At 54.9% G+C, this 26,281-nt stretch overlaps 2 protein-coding genes and 1 long non-coding RNA gene across 16 annotated transcripts in view; 1 reads left to right on the top strand and 2 right to left on the bottom strand.

Annotated features, from left to right (window-relative positions):
- Positions 1-7,538: 7,538 nt before the first annotated feature.
- Positions 7,539-26,281, top strand: part of TM6SF1 (transmembrane 6 superfamily member 1) — a 39,855-nt gene continuing 21,112 nt past the window's right edge. For 3 of the 13 annotated variants that reach the window (XR_006818782.1, XR_006818781.1, XM_046009487.1), the window contains exons 1-5: positions 7,544-9,429; positions 14,613-14,716; positions 23,573-23,655; positions 24,281-24,402; positions 26,135-26,239. Coding sequence is in view for 10 of the 13 variants with exons in the window: in XM_046009487.1 (XP_045865443.1) it covers positions 8,920-9,429; positions 14,613-14,716; positions 23,573-23,655; positions 24,281-24,402; positions 26,135-26,239 (924 nt within the window). In the remaining 3 variants the exon portion in view is untranslated. Of the gene's footprint in view, positions 9,430-14,612; positions 14,717-15,028; positions 15,144-18,037; positions 18,136-21,899; positions 22,004-22,030; positions 22,099-22,118; positions 22,797-23,572; positions 23,656-24,280; positions 24,403-26,134; positions 26,240-26,281 lie in introns of those variants that run through there. The other 10 variants (XM_046009494.1, XM_046009489.1, XM_046009485.1 and 7 more) reach the window with 10 other exon arrangements.
- On the bottom strand, positions 9,479-14,371 carry LOC123944401. Of its 2 annotated transcripts, none has more exons than XR_006818785.1 (3): positions 14,028-14,371; positions 11,649-11,777; positions 9,479-9,860 (listed from the first exon to the last, which is right to left on the bottom strand). It is a non-coding gene; the product is annotated as an uncharacterized LOC123944401 (long non-coding RNA). The 2 variants fall into 2 exon arrangements; XR_006818784.1 differs by having other exon boundaries at positions 14,033-14,371.
- On the bottom strand, positions 15,093-17,151 carry LOC123944400. The gene is made up of 2 exons (XM_046009497.1): positions 15,415-17,151; positions 15,093-15,215 (listed from the first exon to the last, which is right to left on the bottom strand). The coding sequence occupies exon 1, from the start codon at positions 16,514-16,516 to the stop codon at positions 15,827-15,829; it is 690 nt and encodes a 229-aa protein (XP_045865453.1). The 5' UTR covers positions 16,517-17,151; the 3' UTR covers positions 15,093-15,215; positions 15,415-15,826.

Here is a 26,281-nt window from a genome sequence, read left to right as displayed (position 1 = left end):
TGTACAGCATGCTAGCAGGTGGGAAGTGCTCTGGGAAAAGGAATGAGTAGATCAGGGTAAGTAAGGGAGGTTGGTAAACTTAGCGGGGAGAGTTTAGTCTCTTTTCTTTAATTTTGTTTAGTGGGCCTTCTCAGTCTTGAGTACTCCGGGATTCCTTGACCTTAAGAAAATACTGTTGTTCCTTCTCTGGTAATTTTCTCTCCCTACTTTCTTGAGTCTTTCCTAATCAGACTGACGCTGGACCGCTTGGGTTCTTCTCCACGCTCTTATAACAGTCTTCCTCTTTCCTCTTTCTTCTTCTTGCTCTACGTTCTTTAAGATTCCAGATTCTAGATTAACTGCTTGCCTTGCACAATTATTATTATTGCAAATTATTATTCAGCCCCTTACTGAATTTTTCCTATTGCAATCCCATTTTTAATTTCCAAGAACTTTCTCTTGTTCTCTGTGCCCTTCTGATGGCCATTCCTTCCCCTTAGGTGACACACCTCGAGTCTCTCTAAGGATATTAATTGCAATTTTTTTTTAAAAGATTTTATTTATTTATTTGACAGAGATCACAGGTAGGCAGAGAGGCAGGCAGAGAGAGAGAGAGAGAGAGAGAGAGGAGGAAGCAGGCTCCCTGCTGAGCAGAGAGCCCCATGCGGGTCTCGATCCCAGGACCCTGAGATCATGACCTGAGCCGAAGGCAGAGGCTTTAACCCAGTGAGCCACCCAGGCGCCCCTATTAATTGCAATTTTTATGATGTCCTCTCTTCCTTCCTAAATTGTTGTTTCGTCCAAGGTCAGTTTTTCTTTTTCTTCTTCTTTTTTTAAGATTTTATTTATTTGAGAGAGAGAGATGGTGGGGGGGGGCGCACAAGCAGAGGGAGTGGCAGAAGGAGAGGGAGAAGCAGGCTCCCAGCTGAGCAGAGAGCCTGATGTGGGACTCGATCCCAGGATCCTGAGATCATGATCTGAGCCAAAGGCAGATGCTTAACTGAGTGAGTCACCCAGGCACCCTCAAGGTCAATTTTTCTATTGGTTTAACTTGACCCTCCTCTTCCATGCTATGGATTTTCCTACTGCATTTAGCAACCTCGCTTTTCTGTTTGCAGACATGACGGAAGGGCTGTGTGAATGAGCCTGGGTAGCTTCCAGGAGCTTCTGCAGATTTGTCCGCTCCTTTCCGGCCTCTCCCTTGGCCGACGGAGCCATCTGAGGGTTCTCTGGCCGTGGAGTTCCAGACACAGAAATCTTTCTGGGTACCGGGACGAGGCGCAAGCAGTCAGTCAGGCTAGGGACTCCCACAGTTGTCCCAGAGGGTTCTGCTTCATTCCTTGGCCTGCAGCCTGCCTCAGACCTTCTCGAGGCAGACGCCCGGCTTCTCCACAGAGCAGGGCTCCTGATTACCGCCCCTGCCTCCGGCTACTCCGTGTTCTCGCCTGGAGACGGAAGGACGGCCTGACCGAGTGGTCCGCGGCGCCGCCCCTCCCTGAGCGCTGTTCGGAGCTGCCTCCACTCCGCGTCTGTTTCCTTGAATGCGGACGTGCTCCTTGTCTCCCTGGGCAGGCGTCCCGGTGCGAGGCTCACGCTCCCTCTGCTCTTCCTCCCGCTCTGCCTTCTGCTGTCAGCCGTCCGCTGCTGCACAAGTCACCCCAAACTTCAGCGCTTAAACACCAAAAATGTGTTATTTTCCTATGATTCTGTGGGTTCACCATGCAGTTGTTTTGCTTCGTGGGGGGCCGATGTCGGGAGGGTCAGGAGGTCTGGACCAGCCTTCCTCCGTGTGGGGGCTGGTTGCTGCTTGGGACCTCAGCTCGGGCCGTCAGCCCATGCCCGCCTCTCCACGCGGCTGCCCGGGCCTCCTCACTGCACGGTGGCTGGCTTCCAAGATAGTATCCCCAGAGGACACACTGTAACGTGTAAGCTCTTACCGATATCTGTTTCAATTACGCTAAGGTCCCACTGGCCAGAGCAAGCCAGCCACACGCCAAGTCCAGAGTCCAGGCGGTAGGGATCTACCACGAAGCATGAACGGTGGCAAGTGTGGCTTGTGGGGCCACCGAAGCAAAAGCTACCACAGTCTTCTAGGTATCTTCCACATTCCTGGTTGACCAGGAGTATCCTTTCCTGTTTCAAGTGCTGGATTAGTTCTTTTTTCTTAAAAATATATAGTTATTGGGGCGCCTGGGTGGCTCAGTGGGTTAAAGCCTCTGCCTTCCGCTCAGGTCATGATCCCAGGGTCCTGGGATCGAGCCCCGCATCGGGCTCTCTGCTCCGCAGGGAGCCTGCTTCCTCCTCTCTCTCTGCCTGCCTCTCTGCCTACTTGTGATCTTTCTGTCAAATAAATAAAATCTTAAAAATATATATATATGTAGTTATTGGGGTCACCTGGGTGGCACAGTCGGTTACGCATCAACTCTCGGTTTCAGCTGCGCTCCTGATCTCGGGGCGGTGAGATGGAGCCCTGTGTCAGGCTCTGCTTGGGATTCTCTCTCCTTCTGCCCCTCCCCACAACATGCATGTGCGTGTGTGCTCTCTCAAATATATATATATATTTGTATAGGTTCTTACCTACATAAATATATATATAATATATATCTTTTAAGATTTTATTATTTATTTAAAAGAAAGAGAAAGCATGAGTGGGGGGAGGGGCCAAGCGAGAGGGAGGAGCCGGCTCCCCACTGCTCAGGGAGCCTGACCCAGGGGTGACCTAAGCCGAAGGCAGATGCCATTCAAGCACCCCCCAAATATACACACACACACACACATTTATTGGCCACTTAATAATGGTAGTCATTCTATGTTAACTATTATGTCACCTGTGGAATCCAGAGGTTCAAAAGGCATCTAGAGTAGGGGAGGTAACCGTCAAGGAAGCCCCCACCTCCTCTCCAGTCACTTCTGTCCAACCCAAACCCTAACTAGGAGGTCTTTCTGCTATCCCCCAGGAGCAGTCAACACCGCAGCAACCCCGGGTTTGACATTTGTCCTTGTCCAAGTGCTCAGCTCCTTCACACAGGAATGTCAAGTTGCCCTCTGTTGGCTTGTCAAACCGTAACGTCCTGTCCTTACTTAACAACGTAGACGGTTTCTTCCTTCTTGCCAGCCCCTATAATTTCAAACTCCCTATGGTCTTGTTCGATGGAAACATTATTATATGAAATGATATTCCTCGAGCACGGCCTGAAGGATATTGCTGGATACCCTTTGACCCCAGCTGGAGATGGCTTCAGGTTGGCAGGGGAGAAGAACCCTGCGGGGGGTGCAGAAGGTCTGTGAGGTGATGCTCTGTCTCCGTGGGAGAGCTCTGCCCCCGTTATAAGATGCAGCACGGCCCCACGCCAAACCTTCAGAGAGTTGCTTATCCGGTGAAGTTCTTTTGGCTCCTTGAGTGGGTCTTGGAGCCATGCCGGTCACCCGCACCCAGGCTGTACTGAGAGACAACTGTTCAGAATTTGATTCTATATTTATTGTAGGAATGTTGCTAAGGACATACTGTATGACACAGTGTTCCCTTTAAGAGGAACCAGGGAAGGGTTCTTCTGAACAACCAATCTGTTTTTATCCTATGGAATCTGTGAATGTTATTATGTTTCCTTCCTTGCTTTGGTTGCTAGGAAACCCAGGGCAATGGTCCAGGCCTCAACCAGCAAGGGCACTAGACCTTTTGACAAACATGTTATATCCTATCTTCATCTCTCCTTTCATTTATTTCCTTCTCACTTTCCTGCAGACTTCTGTCCTTCCCGCTCCCTCTCTCTCTTCGCCTCCCCTCCTTTTTAAGTTCAAACCCCACCGTCCCTTCTTCCTCTCCCCCTTTTTCTCTTCAGGCAACATTTATCGGGCACCTACTCCATGCCTGGCACTGTATTGGGTGCTGGACAGACAGCAGTCGTCACCCCAAAATACCCATGTCACCGACTGCGGTCCTTGTCAGGGCACTCGTGGTTACCAATGAGAAATCTAGTGTTGAGTGTGACTTAGCGTTTAGAGGGACTTGGGTTTCTCTGAGGGGTTTCATCACTGTCTGGTGCCTTCTTTGCCCAGGATCCGGGTGGTCTACCCATTAAGGCACAGCGGCCTTACCTTGGTCACTCTCAGGTTACTGGTCCCGTCCCTATACACCCCACAAGCCAGTCTGTTTGATGACCCCTTGCACATTCATCTAGAGTGTGCGGCCTTTCATAAAAACATGAACACGACGTTTAAAGGAGGATTAAAAAGGGGGAAACCGAAACGTGCAGAATGAGAGCTCTGGGGCTGGGGGCCAGCAGACCTGTGGGCTGACTTCCACTTTACCCTTTTAGAGGAGTTATTCTGTCCTACCCTCCCGACGTTCTTTCTTAGTTCCTGATGACCAAGTTCCCTCATGTTCTGCTTTCACTTCCCCTCTGCGGCAGAAACGGGCATGGTGAGGGCTGCTTCAGTTGAATTCCTGATCTGTCAATTATTTGGAATCAATGTGACAAAAACCTGTGTCTTTCCTACCACAGAACGGTGCACACCTCCATGCGCCTATTTTTGCTTGCTTGCAGGAAGCTGGGAGTCAAGTTTCATAGCTACAAGATTAGTCTCCGCGGCTTGCAAGATGGATGCTCCTAAAAAGCATACGTACACACAAACTCACAACAAAATAAAAAACCAAACTACTTTGTTGTCTGAATACCGTTTAAGTCATATCCAGCCCTTTTTCAAGATGGGAATTTAATACTTACTGATTGGCGTGGAATAGAGCTCCAGACCTCAGCTTCCCGAGCAAGGAGGCAACTGGCTAAGCCTGTAGCGTGTCCATCCACCATTTCTAAGGTGTCCAACGTGGTGCTCCGTGAGCTGTGGCAACGTGGGTCTAGTGACTCAGGTTCAATCACTGGGCATAGATTCATGGATATAGTGACTGAATTCAGGTTCACCCTCTCTCTTAGCCTTCTGACCTTGGGCAAGTCACGGCGCCTCTTTGAGCTTCACTTTCTCCATCCATAAAGGGCTCTCTCTCTTCTTCAGAGAGCTGCTGTGAAGCTTCAAAGAGATAATATTAGTGGAAATACACTTGACCCTGGAACGACATGGGTTTGGACTGCATGGATCCACTTATACGTGGATTTCTTTTTTGGTAAATACAGTTCAGTTCTCTTCTCTATGATTTTCTTAACACTTTCTTTTCCCTAGCTTACTCGATCATAAGAAAACAGTGTAGAATACATATAACATACAAAATATGCATGAATCAACCATTTATGTTATTGGTAAGGCTTATAGTCAACAGTTTCTGGGGAGTGAAAAGGTATATGCAGATTTTTGACTGAGCGGCTGGAGGGGGTCCCTACCCCCCTGCATTACTCAAAGGTCAACTACACTTTGGAGTCTCCACAGTACAGTAGTGTTGTGGAATGAGATTATTTTCACTGGCTTTGTGCAGGTTGCTGGGGAAGGTTTCTAGCACACAGGCTTCTCGACTACAAGAGTTCTGGCCACTCGTACTTTCAGCATTAAGAGAAGTTGTTATCAAGAAAATCATAATCTCCAACATGTATATCACAGCACCTGAGCTTTGCGGTGGCCCCCGGGTCTCTTGCGGACTCTAAGGGACAGCTCCCGAGGCTGGGGTGCTGGATGCCTCTGCCTCTGCGCTCACATGCCCTTGCTGCTCTGCTGGGGGCAGGGCTCTCCACCCGCTCTCTGGCCGTGTCTGTTACTATTCTCTTTGTCTCTACCCTCTTCCTGGGACAGGGAATTCATCTCCTTGCTATTCAGCCACATCTCCAGGCTCCTGACCCCCCAGATCTATATCTGTTGTTTGTACCTCTCTTGGTACCACAGGCTAGTATCCCCAATTGCCTATGAGTCAGTTCCTCCTGGGAACCCATGGGCACTGGTAGCCCCGCTACGGACCTGTGCTCCGTCCCCGCCTCCCAACTTTCTCCCCTTACGATCCCTCTCCAGACCTTTCTCATCTGCCCCTTTTCTTCCCTCGCACTTCTTTGGTTCAGGTCCTCATGATCTCTCGCTGGACCATTGTCCTAGCTTCCTAGTTGGCCCTCCTGCCTCCTATCTCTCTTCTTTCTAAACCGTGGTCCCCACCAACTGCCAGGCGGGGCTTTGGAGATGGTCCTCTCTCCCACTCATGAACCTTACATGCTCCCTGCACTTGAGGGCTTCCGAGATCGGGTCCCAGGTCGCCTGTCCACCTTCACCTCCTGCCAGCCCCTTTGTGCATGACATCCCGGTATTTTCAACCAGAGCAAGTGACTTGAAGTTCACCAAGTGACGTGTGCCCACCCATTTCTGCCTTTCACGTGTGCCGTCTCCGCTGCCTGGGAAGCCCCACCCGTCCCTGGTCTGCTTGGCCAGCTTCCACTTGCTCTTCAAGTCTGGGCGTAAGCCTCACCTCCTCCTCGTAGCTCTTCTTGACTCCTCCAGACAGAACCGGTGGCTCCTCTCACAAGCTGTACATACGTCGTTGACGCCTTTTATGGTAATTGTTTACATATCCCTTTCTCGAACCAGATTGCGGCCTTCTTGGGAAGATGTGTTTATAATTCATCTTTGCGTGACCATGTCTTAGAACAATGCTAGAAACATGGTAGACTCTCTGAGGACACGTGAATAAGCTTATAAGTGATTTAATATCGCACCCATTCTTGACAGTAGCCAGCAGAGAGCACAGCTGAAGCCAGGTCAGTACGAGAGGGGGAGAAAGTTCTAGAACCATGAGTCCGGTATAGATGCCACTGGCCACATGTGGCCGTTGAGTGCTTGAAATGTGACTAGTCTGAAACAGAATATACTGCGATGTGTAAAATACATGAAATTTGAAAGACTTAGTGCAAAATATCTCAGTATCTTTGACACTGATGACTTGTTGAAACAATAATCTCTTGGACATATGGCTTCAATAGACTATATCATGAAAACTAACTTCACCTGTGTCCTTCTTCTTTTGTAGTGTGGCTGCTAGAAAATTTAAGATTGCAGGGGCACCTGGCTGGCTCGGTTGGTGGAGCGTGTGACTCTTGACCTCGGGGTCTTCAGTTCAAGCCCCATGTTGAGTATAGAGTTTACCTAAAAAAAAAAAATTAAGATTACCCACGCGGCTCACATATTTCCAATGCACAATGCTGACTGGAGCACTCATTCACTGAACAAAGATTTCTCGAGCACCTCTTCTGCTAATAGAAATGACAGGAATAGAACTATAAACACGACGGGTGCGTTCCTGACCTCGCCGGGCTTACACCACAATGGAGAGAGAGACACGGACCAGAAAGCAGACACGTAAGCAAGTGTCTCTGGAAGAGTGGAAGCGCTCTGAAGAAAGCAAAGCTTGATGCAGGGGGAGGGAAGCCCAGGAAGGGGTCAGGGGAGGTCTTCTAGAATTGGTGGGATCAGAGCCAGAGAGACGAGGGAAGGGGTAGAACACGGAGACAGACCCGGACAGATGGTGGGGTGCAGACTTGGGAAGTATTTGGAAGGGAGCGCCGGCAGCGCTGCCGAAACCAGAGGAAGGGGGATCGGCCAGAACTGAGGTGCATTCCCAGGAGTCTGGCTTGGCCCGTCAGGTGAGGGGTGGTGCCACCAGATGAGAGGAGGCTGGTCTCCAGGTCGATAAGGAAATCCATTTTGGCCAGGTTGACTGTGACGAGTCTGTGGGACGCCCATGCGGCAGCGCCGGGGGGAGACGCCAGCACGAGGACCATAATTTGGGATCTCTCAGCAGAGCTCGGGCATGAAAACGGAGTGTGGGTGAGAAAGGAGAGAAGGTGGCAAACGGAGAGGAGTCGCTGGCCCAGGGAGCCGTGTCTACACTGGGACATAGTCGTGCGTGTGCCTAGGTTGAGGGGAGGGACCCAGGGTAGCCAGAGCGGTTCAAGGTATGAGAGAGAAGGCAAAACTCATGCAGCGGGGTTTGGGTAGTGAGGGAAGGGCTGGGCTGGCCTCAGGGATGGGCTCGGAGGGGCTCAGAGGGGGTTTTCGTTGTCTGGAGGAAGAGAGAGTTTGAGAGTGACAAACACTGGGAGTAGTTGTGGAAGAGGGTGACATCCTGGTCAGAGGTAAGGATGTCCCTTGGGAAAAACTTTGGCTGTGTCATGATTTGAGCCAAGGTTTTATCATTACCTCCTCAGAGTTAGACCCAAGCCTCGGGGGAGCACCCGGGTAGGGGATCAGGAGAGCTGGCTTGGGAAAGTGCAGTGGCCCCAGAGCGGGTCTGTCACAGCCTCTCTGTGGCTCATCTCCGTCCTCTCTGAAAGGAGCCGACCAGGCCCTGGGCCGCTGCAGGCTTAGTACTGAGTACCGCTCCCCAATCTGGGTTGCGCGGGCTGCTCTCTGTCTGGTACTCGTTGTCCTTCGCTTTCCCGGGGCAGCAGAACATGCCAGGCTGAGTCCCAGGGGTTCTGAGACCTCGCCCCCAGCACGGTCAAGCAGCGTCGGGCATACTGGGCTCCCGTCTTCTCGATAACCGGTGGGCGTCTGTCTGACGGCGGTCCCAGCCCTCGCCTCCCGGTCCTCGTTCCCCGCGCAGGGCCCCGCGCGTCCGGTCCTGCAGAACCCGGGCCTCCGGAACGCTACCTGGTCTCTCAAATCGTAGCATTTCTCCCAGGGTGAGTTTCAACCCCCAGAGACGGGAATTGCAGGAGGCCCCGGTGTTCCGAGTGGTGCGGGCGGGGGGGGGGGGGGCGGGGGTTGGTGAATCCGCACACACCGGCTCAGTTCATCGCCCCTGCGCTATTCCCACCGGACAGAGAATGGAAAAGACCAAAGGGTTAATTAAGTATCTTGACCAACGTCAGCGGCGCGCGAGCGAGCAGCCCGGGTTTGACCCGGTTCTCTGCACCGACCTGTGCCTGCTGCCCGCTGTCGGCTGCTCACGGGGACGATCCAGGGTTTCGGGAACATCGTCCCTCCCGTCCCCCCGGCCTAGGGCTCCCCACGTGGATGATCTCGCGGGGCCCTTCCCGCTCCGACGCCCGCGGGTCTGACTCCACCCCCCGCCCCGCCCCCGCCGTCCGCAGCGCGGCCCAGAGTCTCCGCGGGTCGTCGTCGAGGATCCGCGCCGGCCGTGCCCACCTCCCAGGCCGCCGCCGCCTTCTCGCAGAGCGCGCGCCCCCGGGACACCTGTCCCGCGCCGCGGGCTGTCGCCGCTCCCGGGCCGGGGCGCGGCCAGGGCGGCCCCCGGGACCGCACCGCGGCGCTGCGCTCCCGGGCGGCTGCGGGCGGGCGCGCAGAGGGGGCGCTGCTGAGGGCGCGGCGCGGGACGCCCCGAAGGGCACGGCCGAGGGGCGCGGGCGCTGCCGGAAGCTGGGGCGGGGCGCCGCGCGGGATGCGCTGAAGGGCGAGCGGCGCGGCGGCGGCGATGAGTGCCTCTGCGGCCACCGGCGTCTTCGTGCTGTCCCTCTCGGCCATCCCGGTCACCTATGTCTTCAACCACCTGGCGGCCCAGCACGAGTGAGTGGGCGCGCGCGGCGGGGGCGGCGCCGGGGCCGGGGGTGGGCGGCCGAGTGGCCTCGGCGCCGCGCGAGCCCGCGGCAACTTTTCCGATGGGGCTCGAGCCGCCCACCGCAGGGCTGGGGCCGGCGGCCTGCGGGGGCTCCCCGCTCCGGGCCGGGGGGGGGGGGAGGGGAGGCGCGGGGGGCTGGGCTCGGGCCGGCGTTCGGTGCGGTTCTGGAGCCCAGTGCGGGGCGCGCGCGCCGGCCCGGGTGTCCGGGGTGACGGAGGTCAACGAGGCAACGCCCCTGCCCTTGAGCCCAGGAGCCGGGGAGTGGGGGCGCAGACGCCGCCAGCTGCGAGCGTGGCCGTGTTCCCTCGGGTTGTGCCGGGTTCGCTTCGCGTTTCACAGGGACGTTTCCATGTATGGACACGCACGTACTTCTCGTTTCCTATTAATTTTAGAAACTGTTGTGAATGACTAGCAGAAATAGCCTCGGGCCGACAAGCAAAGACCCGGGTTCTCTGCGTGCCTTTGGCACGACCCGTGTGGTGTGGCCTCAGTTTTCTGGTCTGTGAAATGGCCTATGTTTGTATCCTATTGTCAGGATCCAAAGAGACCGTTTTGTGTAGAGGCGCGGCTTGAGCCGGCAGTTCGAGGCCGAGGAAATGGGTGGGGCTGACAGAGGCCACAGATGGGTCGGTTCAAAGCCCCGCCTCAGTCTGGTGTGAGGGATCCCGGGCTAGCCACCCTGCACCAGGCAGCTGCAGGCTTGCCGGGATGGCGGGAGAGGTGCCAGGCCTCCGTGCCTGCTGGTGTTCCCTGCTGTCCGTGGGGGCGAAGAAGTTAACCTGTTAGGTTTCCCCCAGCGGTTGGTGCTGAGGAAATTGCATCAGTCTGCACGTGGCAAACCCCCTCCAGTCCTTGAGCCGGGGATAAGGGTCTGCCTCCAGGGCGGTGACTTCCTTCCCCACTTCTCTCTCACGGCTGGGGCCACCACTTGCTGACAGCCTTATCCAGATGGCCCCCATCCATACGGAGCACTGCCTGGACACTGGCCGTGACTGCCCTTGGTCTGACCCCGTCCCGGGGCACATCTCCTGGGAGCTGCAGCTCTGGGCAGCAGATGTCACGTGTCTGTGAATACAGTGTCCACAGTGCATGGTGCGCAGTGCAACAAATATTTCCTGAGGACATACTCTGTGCCTGACTCTGTTCCAGATGTTGGGGATATAGCTATGGACAAGCTAGGAAAGGTTAGGGAAGGGAGTGTTGAAACAGACATCAAGAAATGCGGTGACAGGGGCACCTGGGTGGCTCAGTGGATTAAGCCGCTGCCTTCGGCTCGGGTCATGATCTCGGGGTCCTGGGATCGAGTCCCGCATCGGGCTCTCTGCTCGCCGGGAAGCCTGTTTCCTCCTCTCTCTCTCTGCCTGCCTCTCTGCCTACTTGTGATCTCTCTGTGTCAAATAAATAAATAAAATCTTTAAAAAAAAATGCGGTGATATGAGTGACTGGGAAGGCGACTGGTGGTCAGGGGAGGCTTCTTGGAGGAGGTGACTTGAGGTGCAGGAGGTGGGCATGGGAAGAGGTGGGGACAGAGCCTTCCTGGTAGGGGAACAGGGAGCAGAGGGAGGAGAGGGGTGGGGTGGCTCAGTGCAGGGTATCTGGGGGGAGAGCAGTGTGGCTTACTGAAGGTCTGCATGTCCTGGAGAGGGTTTGGGGATGACTCTGAGATTTTGGCCTCAGCCCCTGGCAGGATAGTGATGGCATTTACTAAGCACACACTGAATTATGTATTGCCCTGTAGCATTGAGCACATTTCTAAGCCCTGCAGAGTTTTGAATAATTGGTTCCAGTCATTCTTCCCATCCCCCTGCAGGGTAAAATCCCAGTGACCTCTGGCTCCTCTGTCCTCTTCCTCCACTCCCCACTCCCACCTCCCCTTCCACACTGGCCCCAGGCCTGGGCAAACATCTGTTTCCTCCCTGCGGTTCCCCACCCCAGGCCCTGCCAAGCCTCCCCCAGGAGCTTCTCTGCCCCAGCCCTTGCCTCCTTGCCCTGGTTCATGCTCTTCCCTCTGACTGGGAGGACTTCCTCCCCGACCTGACTGTGGAAGCCATCCCTGATTTGACAGCCTCCAGACCCTCCCTCCAAGCATGAAGGATCTCTCTGTCTACCTGGCCCCCTGGGATTGTGCCTCTCCCACGAGAGTTCCCTCGCTGTGGTCAGAACTCACCTTCCCAGGCCCTGCTCACCGTGGCGTCGTCTGGCCCAGCCCGGGGCCTTGTGCGTAGCAGGCATTCGGTTAGGTTTGAATCAGCTGGATTAGTTGAAGCTTCCTTCCCACCAGGCCCTTTATGAAAGCCTGAAAACCAGAAAAAGCAAGGCAGGTTACAGAGTCAGGAAAGAGTTAGGATCGGTCAGTCTCATTGTCTCTCTCTCTCTCTCACACACACACACACTTTCTCTCTCTTCTCATGCTTACCCGTACACGTCCCTTCATGGAGGGCCATCAGTAACCCTCTTGCCCCCAGTCCAAGACTAGCAAAGTTTTCACCCTTCTGTGTGTCTCAGCACCCGCCCGCCCCCACCAAGTCCTGCCAGATCCTTCTCTCTCGGTTCTGAGCCGGTCCTGCACTTGGTGGTCCCTGGGATCCGCTCGGAATCTGCCGCCCCAGTTTCGCTTCGCTCCTTGCTCCTCTGCCAGGCGGCAGTTGTGAGAGCGCAGTTTACACGACCCTCACACGCCCCCCGAGGGCGCCCGCTGTGCCACAGTGCATAGGTCCTTGTAGGAACAGGGACGGGGGCCATTTCCTGGCCACCACCTGCCTCGGGCTGTGATTAAAGTGCTTGTCAGCTTACGTAGCACACCGGACCTCTTGCCTTCTCACAGGATGCTTCGGTCCAGCATCACGTTCCTGACCCACATCAGCTTCCTTGTCCATCCTTTGCTCTTTTGGCTTATCCCTACAGGAAGGAGCCATGGATGGACACCACTAGAAATTTCCTACTTCAGCATCTTACCTGGACACAGTCATCCTCATTCTTATCATAGAAGTGTGTCATCCTTCTGTCATCTGTCATCCATCCATCCCATCATCCATCATTCACCATCCATCCATCATTCATTCATTCATCTGTTCATTTGCCATCCACCATCCATCATCCATCCATCCATGCAACCACCATATATCCATCCATCGTCCATCCATCCATCCATTCACTATCCACCATTCATCATCCATCCCCATCCACCATCTATTATCCATCTATCCATCCACCATCCATCCGTCCATCCATTCACCATCTATTATCTATCTATCCATCCACCATCCATCCATTTGTCTATCTATCCATCCACCATCCATCCATCTGTCCATCTATCCATCCACCATCCATCCGTCCATCCATTCACCATCTATTATCCATCTATCCATCCACCATCCATCCGTCCATCCATTCACCATCTATTATCTATCTATCCATCCACCATCCATCCATCATCCACCATCTGTTATCTGTCCATCCATCCATCCATTCATTCACCATCCGCTATCCACCATCTGTCTATTCGTTCATTATCCACCATCCATCCATCCATCCATCCATTTCTCCTTCTTGGCTTCTTCTCCCCCTCCTTCCCTCCTTCATCCATTCATTAATTCCTATATACCCTAACAGGAGTTCCCAGGCAGACTTTCTTTGTCATACTCATCCAGGAATCTTGAAAAAAGCTGCATATTCCCTTGCCCCAAGCCAACGGATTCCGTTTCTGTAGGTGGAGGACGGCATTTGGCAATCTGGGTGTTCCTGAGGCCCAGAGCCCATTCCCTGACTCTGTGTGGGCCTGGGGGCAGGTGCTGGGGATACAGCTCTCCTGCCCCCGTGATCAGTCTCGTGGGGGCCCATCTACATGCAGCCTGGGCAGCTTGCTTCCCACTTCCTCACCGAGCTCTCTTATGCTGGGGGCAGGTTTCTAACACCCATTCCGACTGCAGGGGGTGCGGAGCGGGCTTCAGCATGAGTTTGCCCCTCAGCTGTTGGGAGGTATTGTTGGGTCCTGGTGGAAGCTGTGACTGAGGAAGGTATTTTCCAGAAGCCCCAGGGGCATATAGCAAAGGTGATCCAAAAGATGCTCTTGGGCTGTGGTGGTGTGGACGGGGTTTCAGCTGAGGAGGCCGGGGTGTAGCGGGCCGTTGGAGAGGGCCACGTGATCCTGTGTCTAGCCCTGCCAGCCCTGCTGGGTGCCCGGGTGTGAGAGAGAGCGCATCTCTGCAGGACTGGAGGTGACCTCCTGGGTGAGAGGGCTCAGAGTCCACTGAGACTGGACCCTCCATGAGACAGGGAAGGATGGCCTCCATTCATCCACAGTGCCAGCGCATGGGTACATAACACATCTTATCCTTAATGTGTTTTAAAGTGAGTTAATAAGCAGATGATGAAATGACATTGCTTTCTCAAGTCGCTCAGTTGGGCAGTGGCAAAGGGGTCCTAGACTCCAGGTGTCTCGACTGCTAACTCAACCGAGCCTCACGCCCTAGGGCTGCCCATGGGGAAGGGGCCTTGGACCCCAGTCTCCTTGGTACCAAGTCTTTTGTGCCCACCCCAGACTCACCTTACCTTCTGGGCACGGGGCTGGACTCCGGCTTGCTGGCCCTGGTGTGGGGGGCTGGCTCCCTTCTGGCTGCAGCTCTGGCCCAAACTCCTCCCTCCTTGGACTGGCCTTATCCTTTGGCCCCTTTGATTATGTGTGTGGCCTGGGGCCCTTCCTCCTGGTCCTTCTGGAAGGTGTGTGTAGCTGAGACTGCTCTGTGCTTCCTGGAGCGCAGTCCGAGGGTTTCTGGCCCTGAGAGAGGCGACAGATTCAGCGGTTAGGCCTGTCAGTCACCTGGGAACAGGATTTGGAGGTGCGGGGGGTGAGTTGGGGGGTGGGGCAGGGACCGTCTTCAGGGGCGTGGGATGGCGTGGAGGGTGCAGGTGCGCAGGCTAGGGTGAGTGAGGAGCTGATGCTTCCCATCCCTGAGAGTCACATGGGTGGCCCGCAGCGGCCAGAGGGCTGCAGGTCCACCCCGCTAAGCCTGCGGCCCCAGAGCTGGAGGCAGAGGCAGACGTGGGGGCGAGAGCATCCACAGCCAGGAAATTCCACGCGTCCACGTGTTCATTTCGGTAAGTGACCGCCTCCCTGTTCTGATTGTTGCAGTTCCTGGACGATCGTGGGGGTTGCTGCCCTCATCTTGCTCCTGGTGGCCCTGCTGGCTCGTGTCCTGGTCAAAAGAAAACCACCCCGGGACCCACTGTTCTATGGTACGTCTCCGTGGGAGGGAGGCGGTTGGTGTCCCCCTCGAAGTGCAGCTATCGGGACTTTGCCTTCCTCATGTTCCCCCCCCCCCCCCAATGAAGAAGTCGTCTGCCTTCAGTACCCTGAGCCCCACTGGGGAAGTGGCAGGAAGTAGGAGTATTTCAGGGCAACAGTCCTGCCCTCTAGATGAACACCTCCTCTGGGCCGTGGACCCCACCCTTTCCCAGCAGGCATCATGGCAGAAGGTCAATGCCAGGGCCAGGCAGGAGGCCCCTCTGTTCCTTGCCCCCACCCCCAGCTGTGCTCTGACCTCTGCCCTCCACTCTTGCCGTACCTCCTTCCCGGGCTTCCTGCCTTTGCCTTGCTTCTGGCCGCTCCCTCCACCTGGCATGGAGCTGAGCTGTACAGTGTCTTGGTCCGCACGTTTGCATGGTGAGGAAAATAATAACGCTCCCCATGGGGGTTGCTGCGTTCAGTGATATTTGTCGAATACTTAAGCAGTGCCTGAAAAATAGACATGTACATTACATAAATAAAAACACCCCAATCAAGCACTTACTATGCGCCTGGTGTGGCCCCAAGTGCTGGGGCCGTATTAGCTCATTGCATCCTCGCAACAAGTTCTCTCCACTTTCAGACGAAGAAGCTGGCTCGGGGCCGCTGAGACAGGTGGTCAAGGTCATATAGTGAGAATGTCACTGACCCCAGAAGCCAGGCTCCTCTTTGTCCCACGCTGCTTCTGGCAAAGCCATCCCCGCCTTTGAGGGCTTCCCCTGCTGGGAGCTGGACTGGGCCTTCCCTGGTTCCCAGTCTGCGTTGGTGAGGTTGCGGGTCAGAGCCCCTCAGACCTTGGTGTCCTGCAGCAGCAACAGACGTGCCCATGTTTCCGCAGATTTGCTGAGACGCACTTGACATCCGACACTGGGCGGGTGTAAGGGCTACCCTGGGGATGGTGTGACACACGGCTACACCGTGAGACGGTGACCCCGACAAGGTCGTTCACCGGAGGGTCCCTCACGTCACATCAGTACCTTTTATGGCCTGTGGTGAGAACCCTGAGCGTACAGTGTGGTCTTGTTAGCCACCGTCGCCGCGCTGACCACTTACTCATCTTGTCACTGTCGGTCTGTACCCCTCGACCAGCATCTCCCCGTGTCCCCCCTCGCCAGCCCCTCAGCCACCGTTCCAGTCTCTGTTCCCGTGAGCTCAGCTTGCTCGGGTTCCGCGTCGGTGAGGGAGACCATACAGCCCCGGTCCTTCTCTGCTGACTCGTCTCCCTTAGCGTAATGCCCTCCAAGTCCACCAGGTTGTTGGAAACGGCCGGACTTCCTTCCTCCTTTCTTACGGCTCAGTAATACTCCATTGTGTCTACACGCATCTTCTTTATCCATTCGTCCATGGACGGACTCTCCAGGTGTTTCCAGTCCGGGGTGTAAACACTCATGGGTGTGCCCATCGGCTGGGACAGCTGTGCATCGGCTGCCCCACGTGTCTGCTTGTTCTTGGACCGGCAGCTCCCCGCGTGGGCCTTTCTCACGGCAGAGGAGACGGGGCGTGGCCACAGTCACTTCATGCACGTTGCACGGCCGAACGAGTCGTGTGGCTGCGTACACCATCAGTGGCATGTGGGGAATATCCTCGGCCCCCCGTGGGTCTGGGCGAAGGTGGGGAGGGGAAGCATTGTAAGTAACTAATTTCTCCCACCTTGCGTGTAAAAGACCCCGAGGCTTCGGTAAATGATGTGACTTGTCTGAGGTTGCACAACCAGGGGGTAGAGGGGCTGGCTCTGAGCTCAAGGCCCACATCGTTGCTGCTGCCTCACACCACCTGCCTGTGCTCGGACCCCGGCCCAGCTTTCAAGAGTTCCTGCTGCTGTCTGCCCACCCTCTCCGTGGAGTTCACGCTTAGCTGACTTGGGTCTCTCCCAGCCCCCCCAGCGCTGAGCACGCTCGCTCCGACTCCCGCAGCCGTCTGGTCTCGTCTGTGTCCTGGCCTGAGCACGCTGCATCCTGGGGGCCGGGCTGGTCGCCTCAGACCCAGCACAGGACACCCCCGTCAGCCTCAGTGAGCTGATGCGGAGTGCTTTCTTCTGGGGGACATTTGGTGGCTGATCCTGACAGCAGGATCTGGAGCACAGGCTCGGAGGGCACGGGGAGGCCGGGTCTGCGGGGCAGGGCGCACACGGGGGCCTTGCAGCCTGGAGAGGATGTGAACGCCGCCGCCCCGGCTGCGGACTCGGCGAGGCCGGCTCCCCTTCTCCGGAAAGTAACCTCCCATTGATTCTGTCGTGGCTGTCCTTCTGTCCACCTTCGAATTCTTGTCCTGCCCGCCACATGGCTTGTGAGGGGATACAGCTTGAAAATGCAGCCCTGTTGATAAATTAACATGCACTAAGTTTGACCCCTTGCCTCCTTCCGTAGCTGGTTGCTGCTGGGAGCTCGTGGGCCATTTCAGAGATTTTTTTTTTTTATTAATTTTTTTTTTTATATATTTTATTTATTTGACAGAGAGAAATCACAAGCAGGCAGAGAGGCAGACAGAGAGAGAGGAGGAAGCAGGCTCCCTGCGGAGCAGAGAGCCCGATGCGGGGCTCGATCCCAGGACCCTGAGATCATGACCTGAGCCGAAGGCAGAGGCTTTAACCCACTGAGCCACCCAGGCACCCCCATTTCAGAGATTCTTAAAACTTGAGTGAGAGTCTCTTGAGACGCCGTGGCTTGGCTTGTTTCACATTCAATGTGCCGTCTTGTACCCATTTTAAAAAATCACCGGCCTTTCCTCTTCCAACTTGCCCGTCGGTCACTGTCCGTCTTCGGGCTCTTCAGTGTGGAACAGGCGGGCATCGGGTGAGCTGGCTGCAGGGGGGATGCGGGTGTGGCCCACGGCAGCCTCTGGGAGGTCGTGGAGGATGGACGGGGTGGCCGGGTATGGTCCTGTGGCACAGAGTAAGGAGGTGAGTGTGTGATTCCGTCCCCCCGGGGCATGTCCCCTCGGAGAGCACTCCTGCAATGACGCGGAGATCCATGACAAGGCGAGGGTCCTTCTGTGCAGGAGGGTCCTTCTGTTAGTCGTCTTGACGGTGCCTGCAGTGCCTTCTGGAAAAGATGAAGCCCAAGTCACTCTTTTCGGTGAATGCCAAGCTCTACGTCATTGCCCCCAAGCTGCTGCTTTTTAATCTATTTCTTTCTTGGGGAACCCGGCTGGCTCAGGCCTGGAGCATGTTGACTCCTGATCTCGGGGGTTCTGGGTTCAAGCCCCACAGTGGGCGTAGAGCTTACTTGGCAGAGAGATAAAGACATCGGTAACGGCTTCTTCCTTTGCTCTAGTGTACGCGGTGTTTGGATTCACCAGCGTGGTGAGCCTCATCATAGGCCTGGAACAGGACGGAATCATTGACGGGTTCATGACGCACTACTTGAGAGAGGTACGGAATCGCTTAGTGACCTTAGCCTTACGCCCAAGGGTCGGCCACACACGTCCCGTCGCTCAGGGATGACAGAGGAGACGCCTGCATTTAGTGTAGGGGGTAGGACCCGTGGTATTTCATTCACTGCCGCAGACGTAGGTGGTTTATTCCTGTGCAGAGTGAGGCAGAAAGTTGGGATTAAATCGTAGGAGGCACTTCTTTTCAGCGTTGGGTCTGATCCTTCCTCCCTCACTCCGGGTCCGCTACCTTTCTCCTTTGCTTCTATTTACTATAAATGGTACACTCTAAAGGAGTTTAGTGTTTGGTGTCTTATTAAAATACTACCATATCCAGAAGCCCAGGCCATTCTTAACGTGTGTTGGAGAACACCGAGGCACTGAAGGGAGCCATTTGGTGTTGAAGATCCTTCTCTCCCTGTCATCGTCTTGTAGGGCTACCTGCCCTTGACGGAGCTAGTCCTCTTTCCTTGTTTCATGGGGTGATGAATCCAGCCCGAGAGGTTAAGTAACTTACTCAGGGTCGCGCAGGAAATTATAGTCTTCATCTCTGTTTCAAACAGTGGGGAGCTTCGTATGTTAAGCGAAGGGAATTTGGACTTTATCTCACATTTGAGGGAAGATTTTTAAGTCAGGGAACGATGCAGTCAGCTCTGGGGAGGATGGACTTCAAGGGGACTGTCAGGGCTGGGAGCTGGGACACAAGTCGGGAGGCTTTGCAGGGCCGGCAAGGGTGTGGGGATGGCTTAGGCAGAGCCAAGCAGAGGAGGTGGGGAGGAGGGACGAATTCCAGAGACTCTGAGTGGTTGGAGGGGATGGGACTCAGGGGTAAGTTGGGGGCGATGGGGAGACGGTCGAAGAAGACATCCTGCCTCCTGCTTCGGGGAAGATGCTGGTGTTATTAAACCCGAGGGATTGCAGGGAGAATTCCGTCCCACAGACACGAGTTGGGCAGTCGGGGCCCAGCGTGGAGACAGTGCGGGTTTGGTCTCAGACGGTCGCAATAAAGCAAATCTCAGTGCACAGCAAGCCACGTGAAGTTTCTGGCTTCTTGGTGCATCTAGAAGTTATATTTACACGATGTTGTAGTGTGAGATCTACAGCCTAAAACCCGCGTATACCTTAATATTGAAATACTTTTTTTGGCTAAAAACTTGCTATTACCTGAGCTTTCGGGACGTCCTCATCTTTTTGCTGGTGGAGGGTCTTTGCCGTGAAGTCGCTGGCTATTGGCCGATCAGGATGGGGGCTGCTGAAGGTTGGGGTGGCTGTGATAGTTTCCTCAAATACAACAACAGTGAAGTTTGCTGAGGACAGGGAGAGAGAGGGCGGGCTGCAGGGAGGCGGAGCGGTCAGACCACACCCGACAGTCGCCGCCGTGCGTGGGGCACCCACACGGTCCCAGTAGTAACATCAGAGGTCACCGGTCCAGATCACCATCACAAATATGATAATGGAAAAGTTTGAAATATCGTCAGGATTACCCGAACGTGACCCAGAGACAAAGCGAACAGATGCCGTCGGAGGAACGGCCCCGAGAGACCTGTGCCGCAGAACTGCCGCAGACCTTCAGCGTGTGAAAACACCATGTCTGCAAGGCACGGTAAAGCCGAGGGCCAGAAAACAAGGTCTGCCTGTACGCAGGGACGAGCCGGGGCTGGAAGTGGTCAGGGGTGCCCCATTGATTTAGTGACGTTGCTCTAGCTGTTTTTTAACTGGCAATGAAATTGGAAGGTGAGCGTTTTCCAGAAGGACGAGGGGGGTGGAGCGCCCTCCAAGGAGAAGGGGCGCTTGAGCAAGAGCCTGGAGGTGAGAAACAGCAGGGTCTCCCCACGGTCAGCCCGGCTGCAGGTGTGCAGGGATGACGCGGAGTTCAGCTGGGGACATGTCACGTTTCGGGTGGTGGAGGGACATCCCGGCAGATGTCTCCGTTGGCAGGGCTTTGCAGGGCTTGAGCTCTGAGGAACGTTCCTGACGGAGAGGTTCGGGGGCCTTCGGAGTATACACGGTACCTGAAGTCTCGCCGGGGAGAAGGGGGAGATGGAACATGGCCAAGGCCGGAATGCGCGGAGGCCATGGTCAGAAGAGCCCCCACACTCGGCGGCTTGTGAGCCCGAGAGGCAGGTGGAAGAGCTGGAGAGCTTGGGACCTCCTGAGTCCGGGACAGGGAGGGTCTGGGGACGAGGTGGCTGCTGAAGGGCGCAGACGTGGGGCTGGTGACGGTGGCAAGCGGTGAGGCACAAAGGGTGTGAGAAGGTGGGAGGGGGTGTTGCTCTGGGCAGGTCTGCAGGGCCAGGTTCTGGGCGCCCGGCTGCCAGATGGGGGAGGCAGGGCCGGGCCTGCAGGCGACACCCAGCCGCGGGAGGCTTTTGAGCACAAGAGCAACGTGTTAAGAACCAGGCCTCGTGACCTTTCGTTGGGCTGGTGAATTGGAGAGGAGGGGACAGAGAGACCGTGCGGGACTGGCTCCATGAGGGGCACCGAGGGCTTGAACGAGGCTGTGCGGAGAGAGAGGGTGGCCCATGGGGAGCTCAGAGAGAATTGACAGGACTTGCCCACAGACTGCAGAGGAGAGAGGAATGACAAAGATGGCCCTGTGGCTTTGAGCCAGCCAGGCTGGGTGCTGGGCTTGGCAGAGGGCAGAAGCTGCGGAGTGAAAGGAGTTCGGGGGGTTGGAAGGGCCCGCGGGCCGTCCAGTTCAAGACGCCCATCTGGCTGCCAGGAGAGGCCGGCTCTGGCTCCGAGGGCCAGGTGTGTCGGTGGGAAATGAAGCCATGACATTGGACTGGATTGTCCAGCCAGGGCACGTCAGAGAGAGAGGACGCGGCCAGGCATGGACACACAAGTCCAGCTGCTGTGGTATTGCCACTTCCTCCACGGTCTTCATTCCATCTGATTCGTGGGGACAGACGACAGGTCTGTCCCTGTCCGGGAGCGTGAGGCTTCAGCGGGGCCCCCTCTTGGCTGCTGCAGACAGGACTGAGGGCGTCTCGGGGGGGACCCAAGGCAGGAGAGCATGAACGTGGAGGAGAGGAGAAAGGAGAACGAGGGGGTGTCAGAATGACGCTAAAACCCCCCGCAAATCCGACCGTGACTTTTGCGAGCCGTCTGGAGGAGGGAAGCGTAGTGCATGCCATGATCTCACGTTGATAAAATTAATTTCTCACAAGTGTGGCTTTTGACGGTATGCTGCCATGTGACCTTAGGCCGGTCCTATGACCCCTCGGAGCCCTGTTTCCACGTGCGTAGAGAGGACTGAGTTGTGTGTGTCCTGTAGGATGGCTGGGAAGGTTGAGGGGGGTGGGGTGCCCGTCTGTCTGTCTGTCTGAGTGCCCGGGTGCGGAGCAGCCTCAGCCCCACGAGCCCGGGGATCGGCACGCAGATGAGGGACGCGGGGCGGCTGGTGGCCGGGCGGGCAGGGTCCTCCCCGCAGCCCCTCCGGCCAGAGCCATGCACCTGGTGACAGATCGACTCGGCCTCGGTGAGTTAGCTGTGCCACCACGGTTGCCCGTGATGTCACCGGCCTCGTGTCACCGCCCACGCGCGTCACCCGACATGTCAGACGACGGCCAGCCAGGCTCGGGCCATCCCGTGGACACCTTCAGCGACGGCGGCTTCAGGGTGAAGTTTGGGATTCGGCCTCGGTTCGTCTCCGCGGACAAACACAAGCCGGCTGCCTGCTCCGCTCTCCTCGAGTCCGGGCCGGTGTGCGCGGGGCTGTGTGCGTCCGACTGGAAGCCGACCGCTCTCTGACTCTCTCCTTAGGGTGAGCCGTACCTGAACACGGCGCACGGCCACATGATGTGCTACTGGGACGGCTCCGCTCATTATCTGATGTATCTGGTGATGGTGGCGGCCATCGCGTGGGAGTAAGTCCGTCCGTCCGCGTGTGTGCCCCTGGGTCAGCTTAGCCGCCGAGAGTGCGTGTGTAAGGAAACCACAGGCGGGGCAAAGGCACGAACAGGTACCCAGGCATGGGGAGACGCGCTGCAGGGACACGGGCTAGACGGAGTCAACACAAGGTCTTTCCTTGGCCCCTCTGCCTTTGACCATGTCCCTTTGAACGATCCCCAGCCATAGGGACAGCTTGGGCAGACCCTTCCGCTCCTGACTGTCGTCTCGTAAGGACAGTCTCATCTCCAGCGGCCTCCTTGCATGTTCATGCACGTGGAGCTGAGGCACGAGGGGCGGTCTTACGTGATGATTTCTGGTTTCTGGGGATCTGGGCCCTCAGTTGTGATACGCCTAGGCCTGTCGTGTGGGGCACGGAGGTGCGCTCTTCGGAGACCCCAGCCCAGGACATTGCGTGCCGCAGAGCCGTCATGTGAGCGGTGCGCTCACCGGCTGAATTCGTGGGACTTCCCTGCCCGTGGTGGCACGCCCACTGCTGCTTCCTGCTGGCGTCCCTGTCCCCAAGAACGTGTACCCTTTGGGGCAGGATCCTCTCAAGCCTGGCCACCTTCCCAGGCCTCCCTGTGGCTCCAGGTTAGAGAAAACGATGGATTCTTGCCCAGACAAGGTGGAATTCACCTCGACCCACCGCCTGCCCCGAGCCTGTGCCCTCAGTCGTGAGCCCAGGGACAGCTCTAGTCATTCTGGGACTCTTCCAGGTCCCAGCCTGTCTCTTCACGAACATTCCCAAGCCTCCAGGGCGTACATCAGGTATTTCTGAGACTACCTGGCTCTGCCTGGAGGCAGCCAGGAGTGGGTCGGGGCTTCTTTGGGTCCGTTTATCCCTGCTGGGAAGGTTCTCACTGGTCCTGCTGACAGTCCCAGCCGTTGTGAACTGGCCTCTTGGGAAGCAGCAACCCTTGGCTTGGGGCATGGGGCAGGGCAGAAAGCGCAGTGTGCCCCCCTCTGTCTCCCTTCAGAGAATCTCCCTGCGGTCTCTCATCGCCCCTTATGGAGTGGGATGAGCAGGGGTTCCAACCGGAAGAGCTTCTGGCCACCCTCGCCTGTGAGGATTCGGGGTCTGTGCCCGCCGCTCCGTTAGGACACGGGCTGGACGGCCCTGAGCCCTTCATCCTTCTGACACCAGGGAAAGTCCACTTAACATCCTGCTACTCGTACTTATAATGCCTTAAAGCATGGGTCCAATTTCCTTTCTGTCTGGAACCTTCTTTTTCCTTCCCTGCCGTGAGCTTCACAGGACACAGTGAAACGCAGGCCTCCCTGGACGGCGACGGACCGTGTTGTAGTTTAGCAGGTGATTAGGGCAGAAGCGTACCTCCTATTCAAAAGGACACAAATAGGGTTCTGTCGTATCACAGATGGGGATGAAATTTGACCACTAGGGCCCCTTAGGGTTGACTGATTACTATCGATTCAGTAAGCTGCGAGTCGTGCACTTTACCTTAGGATAATGCTAATCATGCGCATCATCTTTTGCTAACTGTATCCTAACTCGAGTGCACTAAGCCAAGATTTTTTCGTTGCAGGGAAAGTTATAGAACCATTGGTCTCTATTGGGTTGGATCTATTATCATGAGCATTGTCGTTTTTGTGCCGGGAAACATTGTGGGTAAGAAACTTTACCTTAAAATTCATTCTCCTCTTCTGAAACAGCGTTCATAGACAGAGAAGCTGTCTGGGTTGTTATTCCAAGCCTACCAGATGGCGGTATGCCGAATTCTTCCTTTTCCCCTTCGTCATCTCACCTGTTAAGAAATGCTTTTGAGAACTTTCAGAAGTGTACACTGATCGATGAGACAATCAGCGACTCCAGAAATTTAGGACTTAGAGGAGGTATCTGTGTCTGCGGCTACCTGCAGTGTGCAAATATTTCTTACAACGTTTTTTTTTATCATATGTTTCTCTTTGACACAGTTGATAAATGTATGTTATTTAGTATTAATATTAAGGCTCTCGAAAGCTAACATGAAAGAGGTTACTGTTTATGTGTGTAAACAATCAGGGCATTATATTGAATATTCTTTAAAAAAATAACGGTAGCTAGGACATGCTGGTAATGAGCACCTCGTATTTTTAAATTGACCTGTTTTATTTGGTCTCATAAAGAATATTGCCTGGTCCACAGCACAGTGTTAAAATTACTTGAGGTGGGTGTCCTGAATGTTACTGGTGTTTAGCGATGCTTTTTTTGGCAAACTTTTGACTTTCTCTCTTTCTTTCTTTCTTTTAAATAGGGAAGTATGGAACCCGCATTTGCCCTGCCTTTATCTTAAGCATACCGTATACTTGTCTTCCTGTCTGGGCTGGTTTCAGAATCTATAATCAGCCATCAGAAATTTATAATTATCCCTCAAAGGTGATTTTATTATGTTAACTGTAACCTGTTCCCAAACTCACGGGGCTCGCTGACATCTCCTGGCTCGAACCGTGCCTCCGTGCACTGGACCATCCGGGCCAGTCCATTTGACGGTGCTGATTCTGTGCACTGGTCACACCTTAGTTACAGTGGCAGAGATGGTCTGTTTCTGTCTGAACACATCTGCTTCAGCCGGATGGGCTGGGCTTTCTGGAACTCCCTGTACCACCTGTCACATTGGCTGTTCCCATCAGATCCCGCTTTAGTGTGTGGACTGTGTGGTTTGTCTGGGGCTCTTAAAGGCCTGGTGTTTGAGCCTCTGGGCACCCCTTGCAGAGAAGCCAGTGCCTTTACCGCCCCAAGGGGAGGCTGCAGGGGTTCCCGGGCAGGGCGGCACACACAGCCTTAGGGTCTAATTTACCAAGGGATCCAGGCATCCGGAGACTGGTACAGGACGTCTTCTGAGACACTTCCCTTGCATTCACGGCCAAGGCGGTCAAGGTGAAGCAACGCTGGCCGGGCAGGTACTCTGTTAAGGTCTTCACTTCTAAGCTAGTGACATCTAAGTTTCTTTTCCTCTTATAGGTATTAGACCCTTAAGCAAGATCCATAAAGCAAAGTGATACATGGAATGTGAATTACTAGCGATCTTCAGAACCTGATTATTCAGTTGACTATAAGACTTAGTGAAGTTCATGAAATGCACTGTAATGTATAAACCTCATTTGTAAACAATTAGACACCTGCTGTGCACACTCAGGGTGACACACTGACATCCTTTTGAGGAATGAGGTGGTTGTTAAACACCAGGAAGTACCCATGGCCCTGGGCTCCACCGCTTTTAAAAAAGTCTCCGCATCAGTGTGTCAACACCGCTCATGCCCTGAGACACAGAAAACTATTCACCATCATTTTGTAAATGTCCAAACACAGTGATGGCCAGGGAGAAATGGCCATTGTCACACAGCGCGGACAGGAACATAAATCCAGACTCGCTCCAGACTCGCTCCGCGAGGCAATTTGTTGCTGTCGTCAGCCTTAGCAAATTTAACCCCGTAACCCAGTAATCCCACGTCGAGGGCCCTGTCCTCGGACGGTCGTCGGAGAGATGCGGTCAAGATTTTTGTACAGGATCGCTCATCACCACGTTAACGGTGCAAATGCCCACGTGTCCGACAGTGAGAGCACGGCTGAAATGTGCTTCCGTGTGACACGACGTGTCAGGAGAGGTTTTAGTAACGTGGGAAAGGGCTTGTAAAATAGGTAGATGTTAAGTGTCAAAAGAACAAATACAAAATTGGTTATACATAAAGTCATAATTTTATAAAAAAAAAATACATGTAGATCAGATAGGTAAGTAGACAGAGGTCTCCAGAAAAACAGAGTGGCTCCTAATAACGTGCTGGGTTTATGGTTTACCTTTTAAAAACGCACCTTACATCTATAATCACAAAACTGTTACTGCAAGAAAAAAACAAAAAAACGATTCATAGAGCGCGAAGGGCCCTTCAAGACAGCCCTGCCCCAGCTCCTCATTTCACATGAGCAGAGCAGAAGCAGAGAGGAGGCAGGGCACGATTTTCCTAGGTTGGGTGGCCAGTGGTTTATGACACGAATCCCCCATCCAGAGAATTCTCTCACCGTCCAGCACCAGAGCGCTTAGCCGTCCGTAGATCTCTGATGCTTCTCTGGCGCTCTGGGCCTGCTCATTGGTTACGAACTCTTATTTTAGGTCATTCACGAAGCCCAAGCGAAGGACCTGATGAGAAGACCATTTGATTTAATGCTGGTCGTGTGTCTCCTCCTGGCAACTGGATTTTGTCTGTTTAGAGGACTGGTAAGCGTAACAGATCACAGGAATATTAAAGAAAAATGTATA

The sequence above is a fragment of the Meles meles genome, chromosome 6, assembly GCF_922984935.1.
Source record: "Meles meles chromosome 6, mMelMel3.1 paternal haplotype, whole genome shotgun sequence".
Taxonomy (NCBI): domain Eukaryota; kingdom Metazoa; phylum Chordata; class Mammalia; order Carnivora; family Mustelidae; genus Meles; species Meles meles.
The sequence above is the reverse complement of the archived record's forward strand: the minus strand, read 5'-3'. Positions and strand labels throughout refer to the sequence as shown.